This window comes from Mauremys reevesii, linkage group 3 (genome assembly GCF_016161935.1).
Source record: "Mauremys reevesii isolate NIE-2019 linkage group 3, ASM1616193v1, whole genome shotgun sequence".
NCBI classification, from domain to species: Eukaryota; Metazoa; Chordata; order Testudines; family Geoemydidae; genus Mauremys; species Mauremys reevesii.
In genome coordinates this window covers 160103606-160115913 of record NC_052625.1, presented here as the reverse complement: position 1 = coordinate 160115913, position 12308 = coordinate 160103606, and the positions used below count along the sequence as shown (strand labels likewise).

At 43.1% G+C, this 12308-nt stretch overlaps 1 protein-coding gene across 1 annotated transcript in view; it reads right to left on the bottom strand.

The window, feature by feature from the left end:
• LGSN (lengsin, lens protein with glutamine synthetase domain) overlaps positions 1-10593 on the bottom strand; it is a 29876-nt gene extending 19283 nt beyond the window's left edge. The window contains exon 1 of the mRNA XM_039531596.1: positions 10533-10593. Coding sequence (XP_039387530.1) covers positions 10533-10562 — 30 coding nt within the window. The 5' untranslated portion in view covers positions 10563-10593. The remainder of the gene's footprint in view (positions 1-10532) is intronic.
• Positions 10594-12308: the final 1715 nt, after the last annotated feature.

The following is a 12308-nucleotide window of genomic DNA, read 5'->3' as shown; positions in this document are numbered from 1 at the left end:
ATTGCTGAAAAAGAGTTCTATGGGGGAAATTACTTATAATTTCTGTATAATTTCTGTATAATTTTCATATAATTCAGCTTCTCTGAAGATATCCTCTTGAAGGAGTCTTACTGTGAGGTTTTAGCTCCTTTAGAGCAAGACTGGTTCAGGTCCCTATTCTTCAGGTATTTTGACCATTGAGGGAGGGTTTAACAGGGTACAGCACAAGCTGGATTCCCTGCTGCCTAGTACGTGCCACCCCTTGCCAAGCATAAATGTCCTTTAAATGTGAACAAAATGTGTTTTTAATATAGCCAAATGCTAAATTAATACATCTAGGAACAATGAATGCAGACCATAACTACAGAATGGGGAACTGTATCTGGGAAATAAGTGACTTTGAAAGGATTTAGGAGTCAAACTGGACAAGCAACTGAATATGAGCTCCCAGTGTGATGCTATGGCAAATGGGCAAATATGATCCTTGGATGTGTATATATAGGGGAGTAGAGAAGTGATTTTACTTCTGTATATGGCATTGGTTAGATCAATTTTGGAATACTGTGTGCAGTTCTGGTGTCCTAATTTTTAAAAGGATGCGGAAAAACTGGAGCGGCTTCAGAAAAGAGCCCCCCAAATTATTTGAGAGCTGGAGAAAATACCTTGCAGTGACAAACTTAAAAAGCTCAACCTGTTTAGTTTATTGAGAAGAAGATTGAAAGGGGACTAGATTAGTGTGTGAGTAACTGCAAAGGGAGAAAATACCAGGTATTAAAGGGCTCTTTAATCTATCTGAGAAAGGCATAACAAGAACCAGTGGTTTGAAGCTAAAGCCAGACAAATTCAAATTGGAAATAAGGCATACATTTTTAAGGGTGATTAACCACTGGAACAAACTACCAAGGGAAGTGATCCATCTCTTGATGTCTTCAAATCAGGACTGGGTGCCTTTCTGGAGGATATGCCTTAGCCAAATACAAGTTATGTTACTGGGCTCAATAGAGAGGTAATTAGGTGAAATTTAATGGCCTGTGACATATAGGAGGTCAGACTAGATGAACTAATAGTCCCTTCTGGCCTTAAATATTATGAAATCTATGTTCTGTTCAGTTTCTCCTACTTAGCAGGGGCAAAGCACCCAGAATGAAATACAAATTTGAAATGATCAAAAATGTGCCTCAGGGAAAGATGAAAAAAAGGTGTGAGAGAAAAGCCTCATGAAAAGTAACCTTATCAACAGGAGGAGTGAGAATCCTGCAAGATGATATTTTCAAAGAAACAGAATGACCAAGTATGTAATATTCCCTTCTCTAAAGATGCCATCTGGAGAGCAAGAAGCTGTAGGGATGGCCTAGCAGAAAATGAGGGTAAAGCCACAACAAGCAGCAATAACAAAGTTAATGCCAAAACTTCAAACAGCTAGCTTTCTTTTTTAAAATAGCATTAACAATATATAGAGGATTTTACACATGCAACACCATGCATGACATTCAAGTCTGCAGAAATACATAGCATTCAATGAAGAAGGGGAAAAAAAAGCCAGATAGAAATTAGGAACATCCGCAAATAAAACTACACTATTATAAACAACAACAAATATGACATAATAACAACTTTTACTTTAAATGTATATATGGGACTAAATGACTTAGCCAAGGTCCCCTTGATTTGCTTGAATCAGCTTTGAATGTATAGATAAAAATCTACTGGGAAATCATTAAATGTTCTGAGTTTGAGTTTTATCAATATACTGAAGACATTCAGATCTATGCCGTCAAACTCTCCAAATTTATATTCTGCACTTTCATTGTTTTCTGTGGTGTCTGAAAGAAATAGGGGTCTGGATGAAAGCAAATTGGATACTAGTCTAGATAAGACAAACAAGTTGTTTATTGGCAGATGGAAACATTTAGAACAATAGACAGTGGTGGCTGTAGCACATATTGAATGTAACATTTGCCTATCTTCTGCCAACATGATTCCTTTTATCTAGGTTCCCTCACTACCCTTTGATTAGCAGTGATGGCCCACTGTACCTTTGGCCAGCACTGTCTGGCCAAGATGGTGTGACTTATCCTCTCCTAAAATAGACCTCACAATAGTCTTTCAAACCTCTCTCATCCTCACTTTAGACTACCATAGTGTGCTCTACTTAGTACTATCTATAAATGCCACCCAGAAGCTTCTGCTACTATAGTATACATCTAGCTGTCAACCTTCTAAGTAGGACAAGCCACTAGAAACACAACACCTGTGCTCAGATCTCTACACTGGCTTCCTTATGATGTCCAGGTGCAATTAAAAGTCTTTAATGGGAGCATTCAGCACAAAAGTTTTGCTTACCTCAATTTTCATTTAAAATATACGGTTCTCCTTTAATGCGCCTGTCTGTCAAAAAGCTACTATATTTTTTGCTCGTTTGACCCCCAATAATAAACAGGCTCAGTTCTTAGAGCTGTGCCAACATTGCTGCTTCCAGAAACAAGGAAGCAAACTAAAAAGCCACATACATTTAAACTTCCCCATTATCAATATAGGAAATTGACTGAGGAGTATGGGGGACAATGTTTGCAAATGGGAAAAGACACAAAATCAATAGGAAATAAAATATTTCTAAGGGGATTCTACGAATAGAAAAGTTTTCTTTGAAACAAAAAAGAGAAAAGAGATCAAGCTAAGACATTTTCTTGACATGACTGTATTTTTAAAGAATTTTACGGAAACGCTAGACCCTCTTTCCCTGGCAGAGTCTGACAGTATAAAAACATCATCTTTTCTGAGTGGTTTCTTTTTTTAAATTAGCCTTTAAAAATTCCTTTGTTTTCTGAATAATTTGATACCGTTAACTTATTCATAACAACATCTGTATTTCTTTTCTGTGCTCCCTAATGCAGTCCTATACTGTTCAAGGCTGTCCATTTCAAAAATCTTTAATCTACTCTTGGATATGTCAGGTGAAATAGAACTCAGTTCCAGCATGATATCCACAGTGCTGATCTCTGAAAAGTATATAAATTGAATGTAACTATGGTAGTGATACTGACAGCAACCAGGAGATCTGACCATATACTTTCAATTCTGTATGACAACCACATTTGTGATCGCTAGACAAAATAGGATCACTTCAGATCAAATATACAATATGAGAGAACCATCCACCCACAGTGATGACATTCTAAACATTTTCATAAACACAAGTTATAATCCATACTGCAAGGAATAGCCCCTTCCAAACAATAGACATGAGGGAAACTATTGGCTATATATATATACTAACAGAAAGGTCCCAGTGCAAACATGCTAAGATCTTACAGATCTGGGGCCCTGTGTCAAGGATTTTTATTCCATAAAACAAACTGGGACATTGGGACAGGTTTGGGGGAGGTTTAGTTTGGATATTAGGGAAAACTTTTTCACTAGGAAGGTGGTGAAGCACTGGAATGGGTCACCTAGGGAGATGGTGGAATCTCCTTCCTTAGAGGTTTTTAAGGTTGGGTTTGATGAAGCCCTGGCTGGGATGATTTAGTTGGGGAATTGGTCCTGCTCTGAGCAGGGGGTTGGACTAGATGACCTCCAGAAGTCCCTTCCAACTCTGATATTCTATGATTCTATGACTGATATTTTACCAGCCTTTGAAGGGAAACTGTACCCATTTCCCTCAAAGCGGCACACCTTTTAAAAAAAAAACACCCCACTCAAAGGGTGAAATTTGCTATGATGCTGAGAACACAAGGCCTAATACTATTCAGGTCCCTAACATGAGGATCCAGGGGTACCTTCTCTTGTCCCTTTGCATGGGGATGAATGTCACCCCCATGAATAAGCTTAAAGAAATATGTATATCCATCTATCTATACATAAAATATGAAAGTTCATTTGGAAAGATTTTGAAACTTTAGATTTCTGCAATGAAATAAATGGGCCTATTTTTCTTTCCATGTCCTAATGCAGCATTCTTTCATATTAAAAATTAAAATGTTCATTTGTATTTATGACTCTAGGGCTGTGAGACAGTTTAGCTGCCAAGGGAAAAGCTATACTCCTTCTACATGAAGCCAAATTCCAGACCTGGTCATGTCTACCCTGGGAATTGGGCCTCGTTACAGCTTTTGGTATAGCTGCACCTCTGCAACCCATCGTGTCAACACGTATAGTTGATATTGACACTGGTGGAGCTTACTCCAGTTTCAAGAAGGGATAAGCTTCATCAGTGTAAACAGGACCTTTGCACATCTATAATATAGGTTTCTTCCAGTGCAGTTACTCTATTGGTGGACACCAATGGCTGCAATCAAGTCTAAATCCTCAATGCAAATCCCCAATTGCTACCCTCAAATAGGTATCAATGTTATGTCAACTAAGGAATCCCCAGAGATGGGAAGGGAAGGGGACAATCGAATGCTAAGAAGCTCATCCAGCCTGATGTAAAGCCCAGACAGGGGAGAGCACCTTCTGCTGGTCAGGAACAAGTACCCTCATCTTCAGTCTTCTAACAGTTAGGATGACAGCCCCCATCCCTGCCTCTGGGCAAGTCACAGTGACAGGCTGGGAAAGCTCTGTAAGTCAGAAACCTAAGTGATCAATGGGATGTAAATCTGCTGGACGTCAGATGTAGTAAGATTTTGGTGCAGTCTCCCTTGGCCAGGGCAGAGGCAGACCCAAGTGAGACAATCTTCCTCCAGTGTATTCACAGGGATTAGAAGGACTACCACAGCAGACATCTCCAGTTACAGTGGGACAGCATACGAATTCCCTCCCAGTGTCTCTGTTCTTGACATTGGCCATCGCTGTGGTGATTGGTGACATTTTCAGGAAATTATCTGCAAGCTACAAAAACAGGAGGCAGTGGCAGGTCTGGGACCATTGGGATTAGAAGGGTTAGGAGAACCAGCTGACTCTCTTCAGGGGGAGTTCAAGGTCCCCAAGATATGCATCCAGGTCACAAACAGGAGCAGTAGCCAGAAAATTGTATTGCTGGATTTAGAAGCCCAGATTAGTGGCACAGATTTTGTCTACTAACAAAGGGGAGGGCTCTGTGCTGAGCCAGGGCTACAATCAAATTGCTGCTGTGAATGATGAGGTGGTAGAATGCCCAACACCTGAGGCAGGACCCCCATTTTATACTTTGGACAGAATGCCTGTGCTGCATTGTCCATGATAAACAAACTTGGAAGTGAGGACCTTATTACTGCTATCCTGGTTGTATTGCCAGGCACTCCTGCAGCTAGAATGTGACATCCCTTGTGCTGAGAACTTAGGCTGGGAGAAGACCTTGTCCTGTGTATTGGCTCACTTTTAGCAGCCTGGCATCCACCAAGAGGTCAGAGAATGCTATGCCTCTTGTGCTGAGAGACAATTAACCACCCTGTAAAGAGGTTAGCCGGGGCTCGTCCTTCTCCGGGGCGGTGGGGAGCCACACTGCCTCACTATACACTGTTGATGTCTTGGGGGAATTAGTCTGGCCGCGGGAGTCTCCCTTGGCAGCCCTTGCGGCAACTGAAATAATCACAGTAAGCCTAGGGCAGGGCAGGGCAACAGTGAGTCAGGCGCTCAGGCCCTCAGACAGGGCTGAGCAGTAGCAATGAGCCCAGGCCTCCAAGGGACCTGGGAGAGGGGGAGCCTGCCACCTGTGAGTTGGGTGGCAGGGGGGATGCAGGCCTTCCAATCCACTGCATCCCAGCCTGGGGCCCTAGCAGTGATAGGCGACCCGCTGCTGTGTCAGTGGGGATCCTGGTCGCAACACACTGACATGGGCTCTGGCAGTGCTGCAGCCAGACTAGGGTCGGCTGCCCCTGGGCTACTTCCAGACTCCCCCTCTGGTGGTACCTGGGTCATGGTGGTGTCCTCTGTGGGGTCCAGCACCATGGGTTCCTCGGGGTAGTTGATGAGAGGCAGATCTGGCAGCTCCTCTGGGTAGCTGGCTTGGGGCAGGCCAGGCAACTCCTCTGGGTAGTGGGTGTGGACAGGTCTGCCCTTGGGTGCACCTAGGGCTGCAGGAGCTTCCCAGTCATGGGCCAGGCTGGAGGCATCTGGTCTCCCTGGTGGCTGTCCCTCCAGTGAGTTTTCAGGTTAAGCCTTTGTACTTCTGGGGTGCTGTCTGACCCTCTGAAGCGTGGGCTCAGAGCTCCCTAGCTCTGCCCACTCCAGTGTCTGGAAGGGCTTGTTCCTCTCTGGGGTGGTGGGGAGCCACACTGCCTCACTACACACCCCAAAGTGCATCCCAAAAGGCCCCCTTGATTCCACTCCCCTGATCAAAACTCCCTTCAAGCAAATTGGGATGGCTATGGTGGGTTAATAATAATGATATATCTATCTCATAGAAGTGACCTTGGAAGGTCATTGAGTTCAATCTCCTGCCTTTGCTAGCAGGACTAAGTACTGTCCCTGACAATTTGTTTGTGTTGTGTTTTGTCCCCCCCTCTGTAAATGGCCCCCCCTCAAGGATTGAACTCACAAGCGTGGGTTTAGCTGAGCAATGCTTAAACCACTGAGCTATCTCTTCTCCTTACCCTCTGGTTACAGAAAAGCTGGTAGGATACCAATACGTTCTTGTAATTGTAGCCCACACCACCTGGTACACAGAAGCCATCATGCTATGCTCCACGAAGGTGACAGCATATGCTGGAACTTATGAAACTCTTAGTGATTAGGGATCCCCCCCTCAAAATATTGACTGATTAAGGGAATAACTTTACATCCCAGGTAATGCAGGAGCTATGCTCTCTATTGAGGATCATGTCACTATAACCCCTAAGATCTGCAGATAAGATGGGTTAGTTGAGAGATTCAACAAAACCTGAAGGAGATGCAATTTGTGGCCTCCAATTCCAGGCATTGGGATCAGCTACTTCCACCCCTTTTGTTTGCTATAAGGGAGGTACCACAAGTTTCCACCATATTCTCTCCCTTTGAACTATTATATGGGCAATAGTCTTAAGGAAGACTAGACCTCTTATGGAAGGTCTGGGAAGAGAAGTACCCAAAGGTGACCAATACAGTCCATTATGTTATCCAACTCAGAGAGCACCTCAAGAAGTGAGGAGTTTTTGCTCATGAAAACCTGTTGCAGGACTAGCAAGTGCAACAACAATCATACAAGCAGGGTGCACACCTATGGATCTTCCAGCCTGAGGACCAAATACTATTTTATTGCTTTCCAACATGGAATACAAGTTGCTAGCCAGGTGGCAAGGACTTTTTCAAGTGGTTTGTCGGTCATCCTTGTGGATAACGATGTCTATCTGCCCAGGAGGCAAACAGAAACTAGGCTCTACTATGTGAACCTGTATAAGCATGGAAAACCACAGAACGGTGTTAACTACTTATCCATCAGAGCCAGAGCTGGGGCTTCAAGTGCCAATTCCCCAAGAGCCAATGCAAGTTAAGATGGGAGACCTGAACTCCTACCTGAACAAAAAGCTCAGGTTTTACACTTTGAAGCCTTCCCCTATGTATTCTCCTCTGCACCTTGTCAGGAGCTGGCTGATACACCACCACATTGAGAAAGTCCTGCAACAGCAAATGAAGGAGAACCTTCAGCCCTTACCTTGGATGATGTGGGAGACCATCTCGGAGGAGTTGCAAGCTATGCTGGAACTAGACATAGTCAAAGAATCCCAAAGTGACTGGCAAAGTCCCATCATTCTTTTCTCAAAACCCAATGTGTTTCTGCATAAACTTCTGAAAAGTGAATGTGATCTTAAAGTCTGATGTGTATCCAATGCCTTAAATGGATCGGCTATGGTACGTCTAGGGCCTATCAGGTATATCAGTACTTTAGATCTTACAAAAGGGTTTTTGCAGATCCCCTTTTTACCTGCATTGCAAGAAAAAAAACAGTCTTCTCAACACTCTTCAGGCTCTTGCACTTCATAATAATGCCCTTCAGCTTACATGAGGAAGCTGTAAAATTTCAACATTTAATGGACCTGGGGCTCAGACTGGGATGAGCCCTTGCAACAAATATGAGCTGTTCTCCAATCACTGGCTGAAGCAGGTCTCATGGCCAATCCAGCCAAATGCAAACTGGTGAATAAAGACGTCACTAACTGGGTTATAACATGGGAGGAGGACAATTTAGGACACTAGTTAGCCAAGAGCAGCCATTGGTGGCTTGTCCTATTCCCTGAACAAAGAAACAGGTAAGATGCTTTCCTGAGCTAGCTGGCTATTACAGGCAATTTATTCCTGGTTTCACAACCATCGTAGTTCCTCTGATGGACTTAAGAAAAAGTTGTAGTCCGAAGAAGATCCACTGGAGTGACAACTGTGAAAAGGCCCTTAACACCTTGAAAAATGGGTTGTGCTAGAAGCCAGTCCTCTTCACTTTGCATTTCTCAATAATTTGCAGACAAACAACTCAGATGTAGGCCTGGGTTCTGTGCATCACAGGAGGTGAATGTTGAGGAGCACCCCATTCTGTATTTAAATAGGAAGCTGTTCCCCAGTGAGAAGGCCTACTTCATGATTGAAAAGGAGGCACCAGCAGTCATGGGTATAGTCCATAGAGTCCCCTTAGATATTATTACTATGTAATCCCTTTCCCTCATTAAAGATCACACACTCCTCTAGTGGCTAAAAACCACAATTGAGAGGAACCCTCACATTATGCTATAGTATTTAGCTCTCCAGTCCAATTGTTCGAGCATGCAACATCATGCCAGAGCAAAACACAGCATTATGGACTTCTTTACACAGGAAAGAGGGGAACTGGGATCTGATGGGGGATCCCAAGTTCTGTTGTGACCACCCCACTCAGGAAAGAGTTAAATAGCTCTGCTGGGCATAATCAGCCCCAGCCCAGTGCACCTGTAAGAGCTGACAAATGTGAAGAGGATCATCTCCTTAAAAGGGAGGATCCAACCCCAGTGGAGGGTGGCATTCAGGGGGAAGCAGAGCTAGAACTTCTTCGCCTCACAGAGCAGGGGCTACTTACCCATATCACTGCTGAAGAGCTGCTGCCACCTGGACCCTCTTGAGAGGTAGAGAGACCACCTACTTTGCTTTGTTTTTCATTAGAGCCCAAGATGCCCAGCCTGAGTGTCTCAGACACTCAGGAGGTTAGGAACCCAGCCCCCTTTAGAGAGACGATTTACCTTTGTGCTCTCCAAGGAACAGTGGGATGAGCCCAGACTGTGGGCTGCAGGATTATTTCATTTTCCTTTTCTTTTATTTCAGACTGCAGTCATACCCATGAGGGGGGAAACACATCCCTAAGACTTGCAGCTGAGAGGCTGCACTCCAATTCAGTGCCACAGCGACACCTAGAGCCAGAGAGGGTCATTGGGGATGAGAGACCTTCATACCAAGGGGATGCACTAGCGGCACCACCTAGGACACCAGGACTATTACATTACTTCACGTGAAAAGGCATGACAATTAATGTAATTCACATCTTCAGTCTGTTTATTTTCACATACCTCATTGCTATAGTCTTACTCTCATACTAAAGCTTTGCATTAAACATGCCATTATCAGATTAGCTTCTGAAGGCCTTTGATTCTGAAACTGGTCCCATACAACAGGCTTGTCCATGTAAAGCTGGCAGCAGTGCAAGATTTCTTGCAAGCACTTCCATTTGTATATTGCCACCTACACCATGAGGAAAGTGCTCTGTGGTGGTATGATTTCAAAATGAAGGACCTGATCCTGCCTTAACAGTGGTGTTTACACCAATATAATGTTGTTGCACTACAGTTGCTTCCAACTTACACTGGTGCAAGTGAGAACTAAACCAGGCTCCAAGTCTACCATCAATATCTGGTTCATTCTCTGTTTGGAAGACAGAGATGGACTTAATGATCTAATAGTTCTTTATATCTAACTTCTATGACTCACTTAATATATGGTCACAGAGACAGTCAGTGACTCAGACAAGGTGTATCTCTGGCATATCGAGTATCTGAGAAGACTACTACAGCCATGGGAAGGCTGGATCCAGCATGACAGCCAAGCCACTGTAACTGTTTCTCAATATCTTACTGAGACACAACTTTTTTCACATTTTCATAACAAGATTTCCTATAATCTATTAAAAAAACATGTAATATATATATTGCTCCCCTGGATCAGATTCTGCTTTCAAATACACCAGTATAAATCCAGAGCAATTCCATTGATGTCATCAGAACTATTCCAGATTATCACTGATGTAACTCAGGTCAGTTCTTGTCCCAGGACATGTAGTAACTCCATTGACATCAGTGGTGTCACTCTGGATTTACATGTGTAAATGGGATCAGACTTTGGCCCTCTGATTCAGGGGCTTCTGATAAAGAATGGAAGATGTAGGATGCTAGAATAACCAGATCTAATTTAAAAAAGCAAGTTTAGGGGGTTTTATTGCATTGTACAAGAGACTCTGTTCCCTCTCCCTGTGTCTCTCTGACCCTCTGTTAATTCAGAACACAACATGTCTCTTGTGTATAGATCAAAAGCTTTGCACTACAAGTAAGATGAGATGTTGTTCCACTCACAGCTCTTGAAAGCCAGAAATCAGAAAATATTTTGTATCAACAGGTCTGCATGGAAACCATTCACAATCAATGTCTTACCTGATGAGTGAGCTCTTCCTCCTTGTCCATCTCCAGCACATTCTGGGTCAAGTCACCGTGAGAAATGGTAACTGCCTTGTAATAAAATTGCACCCAATATTTATAGGTGCCGCTACAATAAAGGTTAGTTTGAACAGAGTTTCTATAAGGTTCTTTTCCCAGAAATCCATGGCAGATGATGAACAATAAAAAGCAAACCCTCATGTGTCATGGCAGTTTGCTGGAATAGTGTTAAAGTAGTAAACTGACAAGTGCACATTTCTAGCTGACTGCCTGAAAACAAAAGAGAACTGAGCATAAAACTGTTTTGCTCAACTTTTTTCCCCACAAAAGGTTTTTGTTATGCAATGAACCATTTTTATTCTGGAATAGAATCTATTGTTAGACTCCTTAGAGGTAAAACCTTTACTGGGCATTCTAACAACAATATGTTGTTGAGGCACATAGACAGAAATTTGAAAGGAAAAGCACATTGTAAGAACAGAGTGTAGCACCAGATTGTAATTCTGAGTGCTTGTGTCACTCATTAATGTTGAAGCATTTGGTTATTTCTGCTTTCCCACATAAAAAGACTTCCAAGACCTGTCAGAATTCAGTGCTCGCTCAGCTACCCGTTTTCATGGTCTCTTATTCATAACATACACACAGTTCTTTCTTTTCCCCATGTGTACCTTTAATTGTCGGATTTCAACATTGCAGAAGATAGCACAGGATTGTCAGGAGGTGCCTTCCACTTAACTATCTCCACTAAACCCAGCTCAGGCTCCAAGTGTCCCCCTTACTTCCTGTTCCAACCAATCATATATCTTTCTCTGACTGAGCTAATTAACTCATTAGGTCCAGCCATTGTTCCCAAGTGTCAACAATCCCCACCATGACAGGTTAATTAATTCCAATGAAGCCTGTAATCCTCTCTTTTATGAAATTCCCTAAGTGACCAAGGTGCTACTAGTGCTCTGAGCTTGTCTCTCTCACCAACAGAAGTTGATCCAATGTCCACACTACCCTCCTCCTCCTACTACTACTACCCTCCTACTACTTCAGATCGGCAGGCAGCAATTGATCCAGCAGGGATCGATTTATCACGTCTAGTCTAGATGCAATAAATCGACCCCCAAGCCCTCTCCTATCGACTCCTGTACTCCAGCACCATGAGAGGCGCAAGCAGAGTCGACGGGGGAGCATCAGCAGTCAACTCACCACGGTGAAGACACCACAGTAAGTTGATCTATCTTGAGCTACATTATTCACGTAGCTGAAGTTGCGTCACTTAGATCGATCCCCACCCCACCCCCAGTGTAGACCAGGGCTAAGATATTCCCTCACCCATCTTTATCACACTTTCACATAGATTTTTCTTCATTGTTTATTAGGGTGAAAAGGAATTCAAAGGATAATGTTTAATTGGAACTTATGCAAGGTCCTCTAGCCGAAGAGGAGAATAGTGAGTGGACAGTACAATACAAAACTTTGCTGAGTACATGCCTGCTGACAGCCACTCAGTGACCTGGTTTCATAGTGCGTAACCATTATGCTTAATTCAGAGTTAAAATTCAATGTAATTGATTTAACATATTGTTCTTATAAGTGGAATTAAAACTGTATTTGTAAAACTGAACCCAGAGATGACCCAGACCTGTGGAAAATGGGAGGTGGGGAGAGTAAGGGCAGCAGCTTCAGCAGATTTTACTTAGCTTCCTCAGTTCGTGTGAGCATGTACAAGCCAAGCAGCCTCTGACTGAACCCATAAAAATAGTAACTAAAGTCCTGATCCAG